At 39.6% G+C, this 18,227-nt stretch overlaps 1 protein-coding gene across 18 annotated transcripts in view; it reads right to left on the reverse strand.

The window, feature by feature from the left end:
* The window catches only part of MPDZ (multiple PDZ domain crumbs cell polarity complex component), a 105,149-nt gene that overhangs the window by 72,465 nt on the left and 14,457 nt on the right, over positions 1-18,227 (reverse strand). For 15 of the 18 annotated variants that reach the window (XR_011091055.1, XM_068666170.1, XM_068666165.1 and 12 more), the window contains exons 4-9: positions 14,824-15,045; positions 13,774-13,913; positions 11,657-11,870; positions 9,313-9,441; positions 7,094-7,297; positions 4,051-4,165 (exon numbers count right to left, since the gene is read on the reverse strand). Coding sequence is in view for 17 of the 18 variants with exons in the window: in XM_068666170.1 (XP_068522271.1) it covers positions 4,051-4,165; positions 7,094-7,297; positions 9,313-9,441; positions 11,657-11,870; positions 13,774-13,913; positions 14,824-15,045 (1,024 nt within the window). In the remaining variant the exon portion in view is untranslated. The remainder of the gene's footprint in view (positions 1-4,050; positions 4,166-7,093; positions 7,298-9,312; positions 9,442-11,656; positions 11,871-13,773; positions 13,914-14,823; positions 15,046-18,227) is intronic. The other 3 variants (XM_068666168.1, XM_068666174.1, XM_068666173.1) reach the window with 3 other exon arrangements.

Raw genomic sequence — 18,227 nt, forward strand, 5'->3', positions numbered from 1 at the left:
GGTTAGATTTAGAATTGCAGCACAGAAAGTTCAGGTTGAGTGTACTAACCTAGTAAATTCTGTATTTTCTATGTACTTCGTAATTGCTTAAGAAGCTGTATGCTTAGATAAATAAACGCAGAAAATTATAAACTGGCAGGACTACAATGTTTGTTTGAACCAGCTCTTAACCACAGCTCTAAGTCTATTGCATTCAATAGCAAAACAGGCACAAAAGCAAAACAAAAAAAATTCAAACAAACAAAAAAAAAACACATATTTTAGACAACTGCTGATTTTAAATCTGAAAGTAAAAGCCACATATAAAAACATCTACAGAAAAAAAAAATCAATTTGAGAAAAAGCACAGTGCAATTTGAAATAACTTCAGCTAAGGAAAGGGAAAATATCTGGATTTCCAACATTGTTATTCACATTATTATACATAAAGAAAAATATTAGCATGAACTGCCATGAAATCAGGTCTGATGGTCACAAGCCTGTTTTGTTTGTTTCAGAAACTTTAACAGAATCCCATTCCACTCAACAAATGTTCCGGCTCTGACTAACAAGTAGAATCACAGAACAGATTGCCCAAAGCCCCATCCAGCCCGGTCTTGAACAACTCCAGGGATGGGGCATCCACAACTTCTCCAGGCTGTGCCAGTGCCTCACCACCCTCTGAGTGAAGGACTTCTTCCTAATACCTAAAATACCGTTTTTTAGTTTTAAAACCTTTCCTCCTTGTCCTACTATTACACTCCCTGACAAATAGTCCCTCCCCAGCTTTCCTGTAAGCCCCCTTAAGCCCTTAGGTAATGGAAGGCCTCTATAAGGTCTCACCAGAGCCTTCTCTTCTCCAGGCTGAACAACCCCAACTCCCACAACCTGTCTTCACATGAAAGGTGTTCTAGACCTCTGACCATCCTCGTGGCTATCTTCTGGACTCGATGCAACAGGTCCATGTCCTCCTTGTGCTGGGGGCCCCAGAGCTGAATGCAGGACTCCAGGTGAGGTCTCACAAGAGCAGAGCAGAGGGGCAGAATCCCCTCCCTCTCCCTGCCAGCCATGCTGCTTTTGATGCAGCACAGCATACAGTTTGCTTTGTGGGCTGCAAGCACGCACTGCCGGCTCATGCTGAGTTTCTCAACAACACCCCCCCCAGGTTTTTCTCCTCAGGGCTGCTCTCAATCCACTTTCCACTCAGCCTGTATTTGTGTTTGGAATTGCCTCAGCCCAGATGCAGGACATCGCACTTTGAGTACTTCCAATGGGAAGATAAAGCATGAAAAAATGGGTTCTAAGAGCTGTCAAGATACACCACTGTCTACACAGACATGAAGACTCATTTTTTACTTGGCCTTGATATGAAAAATCTTAGCAAGGAGTAGATTATCTTGAGTGTTATCACGCGGCACTTGCAGGGCAAGCAGGCGATCAGGCCCAGTCAGCATGGGTTTATGAAAGGCAGGTCCTGTTTGACGAACTTGATCTCCTTCTATGACAAAGTGACACGCTGGGTGGATGAGGGAAAGGCTGTGGATGTGGTCTATCTTGACTTAAATAAGGCTTTTGACACTGTTTCCCACAGCATTCTCCTCAAGAAACTGGCTGCTTACGGCTTGGACTGGCGCACGCTTCGTTGGGTTAGAAACTGGCTGGATAGCCGGGCCCAAAGAGTTGTGGTAAATGGAGTCAAGTCCAGTTGGAGGCCAGTCACTAGTGGCATCCCTCAGGGCTCGGTGCTGGTGCCGGTCCTCTTTAATATCTTTATTGATGATTTGGATGAGGGGATCGAGTGCACCCTCAGTAAGTTCACAAATGACACCAAGTTAGGTGCATGTGTCGATCTGCTTGAGGGTAGGAAGACTCCACAGGAGAATCTGGATGGACTGAGGCCAACTGTACAAAGTTCAACAAGGCCAAGTGCTGGGTCCTGCACCTGGGGCGCAATAACCCCAAGCAGAGCTACAGGCTGGGAGATGAGTGGTTGGAGAGCTGCCAGGCAGAGAAGGACCTGGGAGTATTGGTTGACAGTCTGCTGAATATGAGCCAGCAGTGTGCTCAGGTGGCCAAGAAGGCCAACAGCATCCTGGCTTGTGTAAGAAGCAGTGTGGCCAGCAGGGCTAGGGAAGTGATCGTCCCCCTGTACTCGGCTCTGGTGAGGCCGCACCTCGAGTACTATGTTCAGTTTTAGGCCCCTCACTACAAGAAGGACATGGAGGTGCTCGAGCGAGTCCAGAGAAGGGCGACGAAGCTGGTGAGGGGCCTGGAGAAGAAGTCCTACGAGGAGCGGCTGAGGGAGCTGGGCTTGTTCAGCCTGGAGAAAAGGAGCCTCAGGGGCGACCTTATCGCTCTCTGTAAGTACACTAAAGGAGGCTGTAGTGAGGTGGGGATTGGACTATTCTCCCACGTGCCTGACAAAAGAACGACGCGGAATGTGTTAAAGTTGCACCAGGGGAGGTCTAGGTTGTATAGTAGGAAAAACTTCTTTACCGAAAGGGTTGTTAGGCATTGGAATGGGCTGCCCAGGGTGGAGTCACCATCCCTGGAGGTCTTTAAAAGATGTTTAGATGTAGAGCTTAGTGATATGGTTTAGCAGAGGACTGGTTAGTGTTAGGTCAGAGGTTGGACTCAGTGATCTTGAAGGTTTCTTCCAACCTAGACGATTCTGTGATTCTGTAATACATCTCTGTTTTGCTCTAATGACTACAGTCAACTTAGGAAGAATAAGACAACAAGTATATTGAAGTCATAAGAGTGACAATTCTTTTCTCTTTTTTCTTAATTTGTTGTTTTACCAAGTTTTGTAAATAATTAAATGCCTCGTCTTCCTAGTTTCCAAGCACTTTCATATCCTGTAACAGCTGTATGGTAAGATGACAAGCTGTTACTTGCCAGTGTGAAGAAAGATTCAACTACAGTTCTCATTGTCCAGCAGTTTCATTGCTGCTTCTGTCACAGCAAAATTGTTTTTAATTTTGACTTAATGATTACATAATTAATCATTAAGTTACACAAGTAACTCCTACTGCAGGTACATGCAGAACAGTAATTTAAAATCTAAAACTGCTGATACTCCAACACTGCATCAGTCAAAATACATTATCAAATCTACTACGTTCTACAACTTTATCTGCCTTTTAAAGATTTTACTGAAAGATGCTAAAGAGTGTACTTAAATAAGCTGTAACCATTCTATGCTACAGAATAGATTGTTAAAATTTAATTCAGCTTCTCAAAGCCAAGTAATTATGTCTATGAACTCCAATGTATCTATTGATACATTTTCCTAACAATATGTACACAGGTAAAAGTCAAAACAACAACTCTTTGAAAAGTTTGATGATGCATCTGACAACTGGCCCTTCACAAAAGTATTTTACTTGCCCCTCTATGGAGGCCTCGCAGAGTTCTAGATCATTTTTCTGCAACTTGTAGTTGAAATTACAAAGTAAAAATATGCAATTGTATATATACACTGATATGTTTTTGTTTTTTTTTTCTTTACATTAATTTTTTCACTGACTTCCAAATACACTAATCTAAATCTGCAACAGCCCAAAAGATTTAAAAAAAATACCCCAAAAAACACAACACTGAGTATAACCACAGTTCACTGAGAAGAATTCTTGATCTGCCAGCAGTACTATACAATAAGTTTTAAAAAGCGCTACTTGCTTTTTAAATACTTGCTAAAAATTGTCAGAATACAAGGTATATTATCTTGTAAGGGCCTTTTAAAAATGAAACTGTGGTTTAAAAAGACCAGCCAGTTCCCATAAAATTGGCTTAATCTGTTTTAGCAATGTTTTTTCAAAAAGATATAAGCACAAGCATAAGAGTGAATTTAAAAACTGATCAAAAATCAGGGGAGATCTTTAATATATAAACTGATTACTTCTAATCTGAATCTCCTCCAAAAAGAAACTAATTCCATTTTTTTTTTTAGACGGTCAAGTGTTTTTAAGAGATGCTATACCAAAACTAAATTACATGCATTCAAATTTAAAGCAACTACACCATACTACATAATAAATTGTTTAGTAGATCACAGGAATCTATCATTACCTGATGTTTTGTCTCCAATGTATCCAGCAATAGTTATTCCTAATCCCTGGATGTTTTTAGTGAGTTCCACATTAAATTTCTCCCCATCTTCACAATTATCAACAGAAGCGTCCGCCTAATAAGAAAAGTATAGTTAGAAAGAAAGTGTGTTGTTTTTTTTTAAAAAAGGTCCACCACACTGTTTCATGTCATTAACATTGATCTGTAAAGTTAGACATAAATTTAAAAAAAAAAAAAAAAAAGAGTACCAACAAGTACCAACTTTGCTTCTGCTCTTATTTGGTATTCAGCAGAGATATACACATAGATAACATTCCTCACTGTAAAGTAATGCAGACCACGCCTTCTCCATCCCAGTGCCCCTGGGATACTACTCTCCAGCCAATAAAGTCATGTGATGAGAGAAATGACTGGTTGAACAAATTTAACAATAAACATCTTGTACAATAAGTTACACAAACTGTGCTTAAATACTATTATACATACCTTACTGCCCTTCTGGTACTTCCTAAGAACCAATTTTGGACTGTTGTGTTCTTAAAAAATTATAATAATCAAAATTACATTCTGTATTCTATTTGTTTAAATTCTTGTTGAATAAGTATAGCTATTTTTCCCTATGCATACCAAGCTTAAAACATAACAAAAGCTGTTTCTACTAAGGAAACTATTTTTCTTGTCTTTGAAAGACTTAAAATTTCTTTTTTAGCAAGTAGCAATTATCCTTCCAGCTAGCTAAACAATGACAGCCTTCAATGACACCTACTACAGCACTCTGAATTTCAATAACAAAGAATTTTAGGGTAAAGAATTCATTTACTTATTGTTAATGAAAATATCTATGACAGGAGGATACATATTAAATTCCCTTTTTAACAATATTGCTTTTGTATTAACAGAAAAAATAATCAACACTAAAAACTTATTTTTCCAAGAAATTTTCATCTTTCAGCTGTCTAAAATGTGTACTTACTAGCCAATTCCATAGCTACTACGGATATATGATTTCACATAGAACCATAGAATCATTTAGATTGGAACATAAAAACCTTCAACTTCATTGTATTTATATGGACATCAGTACTTACACACGTATTTGAAATGGTTGAAATGGGCGTTTATAAATATAGTATAAATCTATGATGAACTTGCTATACTCTGATTTTTTTTTTCTGCTTCTTCTACATGACAAACGAACAACAGCTAACATCTGTAAAGTGCCAATATGGAAACCAAGCAGATATCATCTAAACCCACATTGACTATTTGAGCATGCATGGGCTCAAAAGCAAAAAAAAAAAAAAAAAAAAGTGCGGGGGGGAGAGAAAGGAATACTTCAAGAGAGCTACAATGCTAAAAATCTGCTCCAATTTCAGTAACATCATCACTTTTTACGGGAAATATATCTACATTGAACAGGATGAGAAATGTCAATTTTGGAGAAGCATTCTGCTCTTACTTAGTGTCAAGAGCCTCACATATTCTTTAACCACAATATATTTTCTACAAAGAAACGGACAAACAAAGCTGTATCAGTCATCATCTTCACTCAATTCATGTTTAACACCCAAATCCAAATTACAGAGGTTGCAGTATCATTAACTGAACGTTCACTCCATGAACGAGACTTTGTGCGGGCAAACATAGTTTAAAAACAGTGTGCCTTCTGCCAGAAGTGGCATATGAGTGACAGGGTATTTTTAAACAACGGAAATGAAAGAAGGTGGCAAAAAAAAAAAAAAAAAAAGACAGTTTTTGCTTCTTGTGGGCTTTGAAGCTTTTTCTTGTTACTAGAAATTCCACAATCCTGCAACTGGACCTTAAAATCTCATCACATAACCTCAGAAAGGCAAACAAAATATACACAGACAAATTATCATATTCAACTTTCCTTCCGAAATTGCTGTATCACAGGTATACTCAGGCCATGCATTGATCCTTTTATCTGAAATATAGCCAGGGTCTCATGCCTCAGTACTGTAGAGACACAAAACCACCACTCTCTCCTCTCAGATACTCAGAAAAGACTCAGTCTGCATGTTACGATTAACTTTCTTGGTTAACCTGATAAACACAATAGATGGGATGAACATATCTGTTTCTTTCCCACAGATACCACTACAAGGAACAAAGGCAAAACACTGGTAATCATGCAAGAAATTGTTAAAGAAGGCTTCTTATTAGTGATATATCTGAAATGCACTTTGTAGAATACGTCTAGAAAAAACAACAGGAAAAAGAAAATGAAAAATTCTTTGCAATGCATAAATGTGATCTACTTGTAGGCCCCAAAGCATATGACAATACTACTGTTCCTTACTTCCCTGAAAACAGGTTTTGCAGTAAATGTGGGAATGACCTATATCATTGAGGTTCTGAGGTGACAAAGCTAATGCTGAGAGCTGTAGCTGGGAGTTGTAGAGCAGTCATGGCTAGTCTGAGGAGTAACACTACAGAGTATAATCATCAGCAAGGGAATAAGGGTAGCAGCTGGTTTTCTTTGGAAAATGACTAGTAAATGAGCAATGTCAGGTGATGCAGGAAAGAGGCAGCTTCTGTGTGGTGGCTGGCACAGAGAAGAACTATCTGATGGACGGCTGCAATGATATAGAAATAAGTGCTCCTGGAGAGTAAAAGGGTAAGTGGACAGAGAAATGCTGAAGAAACAGCATGCTATGTCTCAAGAAAATATTACACGGACTCTGCTATTCCTGAAGTATCACTGCATAATTATAAGCAAGTCAAAGGGTAAATCAACCCAGACGTATGACCTTAATAACTTCTAATCCCAAGCCTGGATCCCAGAAGACCTCAAGCATGTAGCTCCTTGCACTATGGACTGACAGCATTTAACGCCTCCCACAGCATAAGATAAAAAAAAAAAAAAAAAAAACACTACTACATATGAAAATGTTGAATTCTGAGAACATAAGCATGAAAGACATTTGAACAGATGTAAAAAGAAAATGAAGTCTAAAGTAAAAGTTTAGCAAAAGTTAAGTATATTTACTTATATAAGTATATTAACTTACATATTGCTTACCTGCTTCTCTGGTGTCGAGATAGGTATTGGAGTACCTGGTGGGACTGCTGGTGGAGGTGGCTCCTCAACAGGACCTCTTGCAATTACCAGTTTCACTCGATTTCCACACTGCCTTAGAACTTGTGCCACCTGCTCACTGCTCATTCCAGCCAAGTCAGTATCACCAATCTTCAAGATGTGGTCTCCACTACACAGTCTCCCATGCTGGAAGAAGAGTGACAATGAAAAAAAAATTAGTAAAATCCCGCAATTTCTCCCATAAATCATACAAATAGAAAATGACTACATGGTTTTAGTTACTTTTAATATATATGAAGTAGGTGACTTTTTTTGAATGCCACATCAATACCCTGACAGTATGGAGAAGACAAGTATGTTGCCTAAGAGCATATTTTTACTAAAAATTTCCCCAGAAATATCCTGAACATCATTTTTTCAAGGAAAGTCACTGGGATGTGAAAAAAAATACACATAGTTATGGTTACTACCTACTAATATTTAACAGCTGTATGTAGTTTAGAGAATTTCAGGTTTCATTTCCAAACAAAGCTTAAAAATGTACACTCAGCTTTATGCTTGTTTAAAAAATGGCCCACAAGATTAACCATAACTTCAAAATAAAATACATTTCTCTCTTAGCGTGATTCAGGTAGTTATATCACCTTACACTCATAGCTATTTAGGTTTACTCCCCTATTTATTTTACCAATAGAAAAGCTTCACAGAAATTTAGCCCACGGGAAAAGCATTAATGTCTGGAAAATTAATCTATCTGCTCATGGACAAGTTTGAAATGGGCTGTGATGACCAATTTCACTTCTGAGCCCTTCAGGCATGAACAAAGGCAGTCTCACGGGCTGTGTCAAGAAGCAGACACATGAGCCCAGATGCCTGTTTCAACCTCAAGTAAGCAAAGCTGATGCATCATTCTTTCTAACAGTTGTAGTGGGTTTACCTGGCAAGGTTTTGGTAGCAGGGGGGCCATAGGGGTGGTTTCTGTGAGAAGGATCCAGAAGCTGCCCCATGTTTGGTAAGGGCCCCACTGCTGACCAGAGCCGAGCCAATAAGCAATGTTGTTTTGCGCCTCTGTGAGAGCATATTTAAGACAGGGAAAAAAACGCTGCACCACACAGCAGCTGGGAGAGTGAGAGGAGTGAGGAACAGCCTTGCAGGCGCAAAGGTCAGTGAAGAAGGAGGGGGAAAGGTGCTCCAGGCGCCAGAGCAGAAGTCCCCTGTGGCTTGTGTCGAGGACCACGGTGAAGCAGGCTGTCCCCCTGCAGCCCATGGAGTACCACGGTGGAGCAGGGTTCCACACTGCAGCCCATGGAGAGGAGCCCACGCAGGAGCAGGTGACCTGGCAGGAGCTGCTGCCCGTGGGGGACCCAGGTTGGAGCAGTTTCTCCTGAGGGATGGACCCCGTGGTACGGACCCATATCTGGAGCAGTTCTGGAAGAGCTGCTGCCTGTGGGAAGCCCACGCCAAATCAGTTCATCAAGGACTGTATCCCATGGGTGGGACCCCACAGCACAGGGGACGAGAGTGACCGAAAAGGAGTGGCAGAGAAGAAGTGCTGTAGACTGACCATAACTCCCATTCCCCCATTCCTCTGCACTGCTCAGGGGGAGGAGGTGGAAGAGGGTGGAAGAGTAGGGGGAAGGTTTTTGGTTTCTTTCCTTTGTTTCTCACTTCTCTAGCTTGATAGTAATAAGCAATAAATCTTAATGTATCCCTATGCCAAGTTTGTTTTGCCCGTTACAATAACTACTGCATGGTCTCCTTGTCCTTATCTCAACCTTTGAGCCCTTTTCACATATTTTCTCCCCGTTCCTCTTTGAGGAGGGGGAGTGAGAGAGCGGCTGTGGTGGAGCTCGGCTGCCCACTCGAGCGGAACCACCACAACTGTATGGGCAGAGGAGGTAAACAGACTGGTCCCTCCTTAGATCACAACAAGTATATTCATGAAAGAATTAGGAGTCTAAAGGCATCAGCACCATGCAGATATAACGTAACAGTTTGGAAAAAGTCATTTGGAGCCTAACCCAGCTGGTACAATAAAATGCACTCCACTAAACAATACATTACTGAGGATAGATTTCATTACTTGCTCTCTCATTTTTATATTTAGAGGAAAAAAGCTAACATTATTCAGCATGAATATAAAAGTAAAGTTTAATTTCACACTATACAGAATGGTAAACAGAAGGTTAAGTTGAATTTACCTGATCAGCTACCCCTCCTGGGAGGATGGTTTTAACAATCACTCCAGTTGACTTTCCTCCAACGATCCCAAATCCCAAACCTGAGCCATCATTCACCAACTCAATGGTCTCCACGTGCTGCCAGTGAACCTCAAAGGAATAAACATTACATTTGCATGTGATTAAAATAAGTACGTATGTATTAAAACTTGCAAAGTATTTTCTCTTATTTCTTGGGTGAGTTTTTAAATAAAGACAGGTAGACTACAGGCAGGTATGTGGGACCTTTTCAACTGTTATTATTACATATAAGATTACATAATATTTAGTAATAAATTCCTCATCTCTAACAGCTGTACCTCCTCTTGAAAGAATCAGATGTGTGTAGAGAATAGAGCAGAATAGAACAAAATAGAACAGTTGGAAGAGACGTTCAAAGATCATCTAGTCCAACTGCCAGACCACTTCAGGGCCAAACAGAGGTTAAAACACATTAATGAGGGTATTATCCAAATGCCTCTTGAACAACAACAGGCTTGGGGCATCAACCATCTTTCGATGAAGCCTATTCCAATGTTTGACCACCCTCACAGTAAAGAATTTATTCATAATGTCCAGTCTGAAACTTCCCTGGAGCAGCTTTGTGCCATTCTCACATACTCTGACATCAGTTAAGTGTGTTTAGCCTTTCAACCTGATTGCTGAAAGAATGTATGCAACAACCTATGATTGTCCACCTCCATGCCTCATTGCAGTCAGTAAGAAAAATAACACTTCTGGGAAATCTTGCAGAAATGTAAAATAAAATCTTCAGATGTGTACATGTTCATGCTGGCAATTATAACAAAGCACAGCAGAAAGCATAAACCCCATTCAGAGGTTGAGACTGAAAGCAGCATTAGACATTGTGAGCTATACATTAGCAGAAGTGTAGTGAACAACAGTTTCTGTGTTGTCTGATGTCAACAGCATTGGAATGAAATAACTTTGACTATAGGCTTCATTTTTGTGGCAGACATAACTGCTCTAAAAGAAAGACAAATAGTAGTTCATATGGTACAGTACTGAGCAGATGACTAGAGTTTTCATGATATTGTTTAGTGTAAGAACAAATCACATCATAAACTCGTCTAAAATTTAAAACCACAGTTGGTACTCCACCAGGCAGGACCTCAAAAATAAGTCACTAGTTTGGAGTAAATCAAGGTGCTGCAAATTTAAAGCCCTGTAGTATTTGTTTGGCTATCCACAGTCTTAACATAAACCAAGGACAATAAAGCAATGCCCTAAGGAAAAAGAATGCCTTAAGATAAGCTGCTTTCCACCAGCAACTGAAAGCTTACGGAACAAGACAAATAGAAAAGATATGCATAAGAAAAAACAGAAGGACCTGGGACAGGTTTAAAAGGAACATTTTTTCGAGAGGCAGATGCTGTTCAGAAAATACAGAGGTAGTCACATAAAGAAAATAAGTATGTAACAGGAAAATTGCAAGAATGTAGGCCTTTTCTATGTGCTGACAGGGAAGGTTAAGCTCATCAGCAACATCTCCGTAAAAATAATTTCAGAATTACCATTTTCTTATGTCACCAAATGTTTTACGTTAATGGATAAAATGAACACTAAAATGGTTTCTTTTTTCCAGGCTGATCATTCCATATACCGCCAACTTTAGACCACCCTGAAGAACAGACAGATAACTGAACAATGAAACATAGAGGAACCAAAGATAGGTTGTATAACCCCAGGGGAAGCAAAAACGTATCAGCCATTACATGAGGAAGACACCAGGAAGAGAAAAGCTTGCGTAATATTACCATGCTTCTGAGCTAACTTCTCATCTGCAAAAGCTTTCAAAAGAAAGAAAATGTAGCAGAACTGCTTTCTATAGGTCCTATAGTGCATACCCACGCATGGCATTTTGATGGCTCCCTGTTGCTTTATGTGAGAGTAACTGCTAAAAAGACAACTGAGGAGTAAACAGAGAAGCACCCTTTCAGCTGGTAGTGCAAATCAGACCGTAATTTCTCAAAAATGTCTGCACACCCAAGCAGAAGTAAAGAAAGAAAAAGATCCTGTTTACTACTAACTCAAAATTGAGCTTTACAGTGTAAGACAAACAGGTTCTATTTGCACTGGTGGACAGAGTTTGGTGATGGGAAGAATGAATATGGCCAACATCAAGATACAAGCAGCAAGGCTTTATATTTTCTACTCTTTGTATGGGACAAAGTGAAACAAATATGTGGAAGAAAAATCTCTAGAACTGTGAAGGAAATATACATACAAGTTACAAAAAGTGTCTCAATACAGAAAGCACATACATGCCCAAAACGGAATAAACATATGTTTGGGGTATACTCACCGGGTTGGAATGGGCTGAAACTGTGCTAGCAGCAGAAGGAGACCGGGAAACTACAGGACTTATGAGCTGAGGGAAACTGCCTCTGGCCACGACTAGCTGGACGTTATCTTTTGCTTTCTGTAGGATGCTGATAGCCTGTTGATGTGTAATTGTCTGATCAAGGGCTTGTCCATTAATAGCAAGGATTTGATCTGCTTCCTTCAGCTTTCCATCTCTGTCACATATGTATAAACAGGGAAGGGGGATGACAAAAACAAAAAAATCAAGAGAGTGTTGCCAGAGAAATCACAGTATTTTGACAATTTTCCAATACTTTTAATATCCTGTTCTGTATTCACCCATTTTTTAATCTTTCCCTGCAGTTTTGCCGAAAGGAGCTGATGTGGCACCCTGATGATTGCTTCCTTTGAAGCTAATCCTACTGCCACTCTCCCCTGGCTGCTACCCCCTAGCTAGCCTTCTTCTCCGTGTACCCCCATCTGAGACTAAGCACATTAGGCCTCAGTCATTCCCAACCATAGCCAACCATAGCCTGGGAACTTATGTTTATCCTTGACTTTGAGTCTCTTGCTTAACAGACCAAGTGCTTTATTTTGTTCAGTGCACCCATTCTGAATATTTATCGAACTGAAGAATGGAACACATTTTCATCAAAATGTTATGGAAACTAATTTTGCTTTGCACAACCCGCCCCCCCCCTCCTCCTTTGGGGGGGGGGGGGGGGAGGGGTAAGCTGAGAGAGAAACAGAAAGAAAATGATACAAAAGATCCCTTCTAAATGAGAAAAAAAAATAAGGTTTGAATAAATTACAGAATAATACTTCACTTTCTGACAAAGGAAACACTGCTGTAGAATTACATACTGAGCCCTTCCCCAGACCTACTTCAAAGGAACTGTATGAAGCCTACACAGACAAGTTATCCTCTACCTTTTCCACCCTTCTATTACTTCCACAACAAACCAGCAAGAACTCTGGAGTCATGCCTTTAGTATCCCGAAGTGGCAGTGCTTTACAAAGCAAACAGCAGCAACAAAAATAAGGCTCCCTATTATACCAGCTTCTACACCTGTAGTGTAGAAGCCAAGGTACTCAGTATCTTTCAGGAAAAACATGATTTTGCCTTAACCAATAATATTTTACTTGTGAACTTGAACTGTTTTTCAGAGTGCTTTGGAAGATTTATTATTGCTGGGCCCTTTCTGATATATGAGTCCTGTAACAGTTGTTGAATAGTTCTCTTCTTGCCAGCAAGTCAGGCAGGACTTGATTCACTGAAGATGGGTCTCAACTCCTTGGAATATGAGGAGCAAAAGTCACTTGGAAGGGAGTGGGGGGCTAAGGGGAAATGAGGAGAAGGGAAAAGAGGGATTTAGGCAATTTAAAAAAATACTGTAATGACATATAGCAGCAAAATGATCCAGCCATCCCCCATGACATGCAGAGTACACCATGAAGCACCTCTAACCAGGATCCCAATCAGCAAATCTGAACAGAGTGATATACCCCACTGAGTCTGCCATGAACCAGTATCGCTGCCAATCACCAATGAGTTTGCTCACTAGGAATCAGTGGAATCAGGACTAAAGTCTAAACCATACTGTCAACAAGCTATTATTATCACCAAGTTTCTGATAACACCAAGTACTTCTTTTTAAGAGTCCACAGACTTCAGGTCAAGCCTCGCTTGAGTTAAAAGATAGATTTCTTACATGTGTATAACAGAGCCCTACTCCACAACCAACCCTTTTAATTGCAATGGATTTCTTAGGATAAAGTTATTTTTCAGTGTAATCAAGGATGCCAACACCTGTATTTTAGTTTTTAAAGCTATGACATAGAACTGTAGCCTCTCTTTTTTTCCCTGTTTAAAGGGAGAGACTACAAGAAAACCACAAAGAAATTACTTCTGAGTACAATTCAAGCATAAATCATACAGCACTCTGTTCCAAAATTATAAAAGCTGCTCTCGTGAATTATTTTAAACCTGGTAGGACACATGGGTTATAATACAAGCAAAGAACACTCTTGTACGACAAATACAATAGCAATAACACCACTAAATCACAGCGTCATGTTAACATTTGGTACAGAAAAATATTCCAGTAATATTCTTACCGATGTGCCACACTTCCCTCCTGGATTTCTTGCACAAATATTCCCAGTTCTCCCCTGTTTTCACTCTTGAGTCCCACAACACTGAAGCCCAGACCACCACTTAGAGGTTTAATTAGCTCAATTGTCTCAACAAGACGACCCTGTTTGGCAGAAGAAAAGTGGATGAATATTAAAAATGTCAAAAAGCAGCATTAATGAGCATGGTAAACAGCTTGGTAAATAAGTTTCCAACTTTATTTCTAGAGCTGTGCAAGGCTACACAAGCTGATAACTGAAATATAGTTCTTCAGTGCTCCTTTCTAGCTATCATATAGAAAGGTAGCAATTACAAAAGATTTGAGAGATAAAGGTTTCTTTAGAAAGGGTTCCTTAGATCAGAAGAGGAAAACCAGAAAAAAAATCAGCTAAATGAGTGCAGGATCATTTATTGTATCTTAGTCACAAGACTAAGATACAAAGGTCTACAAAGTTGGCCTGTACCCTCTGAAATTTTGATGCCAAAAAGAAATGAGGATGAATTTCAAAAAGAGGAAAAAGTAGAACTGTGCAAAGGTGTTTCCAGAAGAACAGCTGAGGACTTCCTATAGCAAGCTCTATTAAAGGTTAATTAGAAAAATGCTAAAATACATGCCTGTCTATTCTCAGCTCCAGCCACTGAAGGGACTCAAACACTACTTTTGTCTACCACAGAAGAGTAGTAAGATTACAGAACAATGCACAGTAAGCCCAAAAAGGAATTTTTCGTCTTATTTCCAATGAAGCAGCACACCTAGACTTCATAAATGATGTAGACAAAAACATGCTTTGACAAAGCATCTCCTGCATGCACATATCAGTCCTGCAATGAGCCCAGAAAGATAATGGCATGCAGATCTGTGAGTGTCACACTGCCCAACTAAAGACAGTATCAGCAGCAACAACATCAAGGATGGTTTTCCAATCCTGCTTTCTCATTACTAGTTGTTCCTCACATGAAGAGATTATCTTAGTTTTTTACAGCAAGTATGCTATTGTTTGCCACATTTTAGGGTCAACAGAAGACATGTTTACCTGGGACATACTTCTGACCAGCTGCTCGAAGTCATCGCTAGAGGATTTCCCATTAATCTGAGGAGTGATGGATCTCATTGATGCTTCTAGCACGTTAGCTGGGCTGCCGTTCTGCTGAGCCAACAAACATGACTCATTATGTGCTAAGGACCCCGCATTCACACCATGGTGGAAAAGCTGGGGCAATTCACCAGTGGAATGTATGGAAGGAGTGATATTTACCTGAAAGAGATTGATAACAACACAGATTTATTCACATACCAGAGATACTCCTGCTTACCACAAAGCACCATGAATAGCTGCTAGCTTGTTAAAAATATTTAAAATCACAATTTGCAATTTTAGAACAACAATTTAAAAAGATAAATTATCCTTAGTATTTATAGTTGACAAGTTGTGAATTATCAGCTAAAACATGAAATAAATTTATGAAAATAATCTAAAATTATTTTGCACACTCTCCCTAAAATTCTTTTGTTCACATCAACACAGCAGCTTGAATAACTCAAACCACAGTAGTGGTAAACAAGTCTGAACAAGCTTTTTCTACATTGCCAGGTTTTTAAAAATCAAATTGTTCAATTATTTTACAAGGAAGAAAAGTATGTGCATTTTGATATAAAAAAAAAAAAAGAAACCTCACATACTATGCAGGAAACAATGGTCCAAATAAAATTTATGCCAGTCAGGTTTTATGCACTGCTATACACTGAGGCTGCCACTGTGACACCCTACATGAGCTACAATTATATACAAAATTACTGAGCAACTCTAAAATCACCAGGCCGATCTGAAAGCTGCAGTTGTACCTTTACACAGACAGCTGTGACAATACCTTTCTCTTAGAGAAGAAAAGAAAATAAGAGAAGTCCCCATCTTGCCCAGACAGAGTAAATTACCCACTTTCAAGCAGGTCTTGGCTGACCAATCTAATGCATGGCTGGGGGTGGGAGAATGGAGACATCACTTCACACAAATGAATGTACAATGCTCAGGAGAAGCAGCCCTCAGCTGCCTCTTATCCCACTCGCCTGATGGTTGTCTGTCAGCAAGCACTGTTTCACTCCAGACCCATCTGCATCACGCTTGCCTGGCATGCTGACCTCTACTCAGGACCACAATACCCTGTCCTCAAATACTTTTAATAGTTTCACAGTGCAAAAATTGCAGCAGTCTCTACCACAACAGACATTGTTTCCCCTTCTTCAAAGCCTTATTTTTATATATCAAGCATCAACAAAATTTCTTTAATCTGGGAACTTATTCTAAAATGGCTACTGTGCCAGCCAGTCTTAACTGTTTAAACAGGCTACCCCTTTCAAATTTATCTTATCATTCTCCTAATTGCCCAGACACACCAAAAAAAAAAGTCAGTACCATTCTCCATCACACAATTCCTTCTCATCCAGGTGCTTTAGGAAAATATAATAGAACAAATATCATTTGCTGAATACCCTATCTGCCTGGAAAGTTCAACAAGTTACAGAAGAATTAATACAAGGCAGCGCTAGAAAGAAAAGCCCTCAATAACACTTAGCCTGCTCTGCCATAACAAAATGGGAAAGAAGAAAAACATGATGTTTATCACAAACATTAATCAGTCATGGATACGTGTTCATTTTCTAAATCACTCTGCTCATAGCATAAAATAGCACTTCACTGCCCTTCCTGCTGAAGGTTATCATCCTCAGAGCTTGCTTGGTGAAAGGAGTCACAAAAGAACTCCAGCAAAGCCAGCAAGGTTAGCCTAGACAATGAACAGCACAGCATGACCAAAACCAACTGATTCTGCCACATACAGTGGTGAAAGTTCATAAAATCACTTTGATGCAACCTTTGGAGTGATAACCTCAAACTAAGTAGGCAAGGCTCAGCAGCTGTAAGTGGTAATGACTTCAGCCAACGTGATTAAACTTGGAGAAAAAAATATATTAAATGCCTTACATTTCATTTAGCACCTTTCTCAACACAACACTATTCCATCTTGGGACCCTTTTAATATGGCATGAACTTAAGTTTCATCAGTCAGGATGGCAGGAAGGGGAAGGGTCACTGGCATTATCATTAGTCCTAAGAAACCCTACCGTCTGTGAAAACTGCCTTTGAATGGTGTGCATAGTCGTAAGACAAAAGAACAAAAAGAAAAAATTATAATTATGCTAGGAGCAAAAATTGAGACTATAAATAAAGCTAAAACCCCTTTGCTTTAGAATGGGAAGAGCCACGCAGGCTAAAACAAACGAAAAAGGGTAAGAAATAGCATATTATGGCATAGGAGCTTGCTGAAGCTCCTATGGAGGAACTGCTGCCGTGCCTACCTCACTGTCTGAAACCCTAGCTTTCTTCATTAATTTCACTTTGAATCTTTCCGTATTACCATATGACATGTGAACTATTATCAAGATAATCCCAGCCTGTGAAACCTCTCGCCATATAGAGCAGCAATGTCCTCCCTGTATCAGGAACACACCTTTACACACACAAATATAGGAAGCAATATACAACTCTGGAAAAATCATGCCGTGCACAAAAGAAATGAGATGAAGCAAAGCACAGTACTCCTAAGGCATGGCACTTTTACAATGGTATGAATAATGTAAATAGTGTTTATTTCTTGGTCTTGTCTTGCTCAAACACAGAATAAAGCACTTATTTTTCTGTATGCAGAAATAGCAAATAGAAAAATGGAGCTACATCTCAAAAATAAAAGGCTATTGAGTACAACACATTCCCTTTACTGTGAATTGTATAATATATGTTTTCTCTGAATCTAGAGTTCTTCTCATGCATTGAGCATCCAGTACAGCACAGCCATCAGTATATAGAGGAGCTCTGTGCACATCCTGCAGGAAGTTCTGTGAACATTCTGCTAGAACTGCATAGCAAAGTATTGCTTTAGGAAGGTCATTTCACTGTTGGCAATGCTCAAACAACAGACCACAATGGACACATTAACTTCCACCTGACCGTATTACTAGTATCATCATTTTCTTCTCTAGATAAGTTTGAAGTTCTTAAATGTGTGTTGTTCATTAAAACATGGCATTTTCCTTTGGAATTTATTTTTTCCTCTTTGTTAGAGGACTCTCACATCTACTTGCTAGAAAAAAAGGTAGCAACAGGCCACAGATTCATATTTTAGCATCACATTGTATGTTTTCACAGACCAAATCCTGTTCAAACTGAAAATACGGACCCACCTTGTCAGCCTGGCACCTTGTCCTTTCTGTACATTTCTGTGAGCTAGGTGGCACACTGCTGCAAAGGTGTGGGAACCGACTGAACCCCTGTATTCATTCTGCCTTCCAAACTAGTGTTGAGATTGAAATTGTTCAGGATTTTCTAAGACATTTTTCCATAAATGCTTATTAATTCATTACTTTAAAGACACCGGATAGGCTTTA

This window comes from Anas acuta, chromosome Z, assembly GCF_963932015.1.
Source record: "Anas acuta chromosome Z, bAnaAcu1.1, whole genome shotgun sequence".
Taxonomy (NCBI): Eukaryota; Metazoa; Chordata; class Aves; order Anseriformes; family Anatidae; genus Anas; species Anas acuta.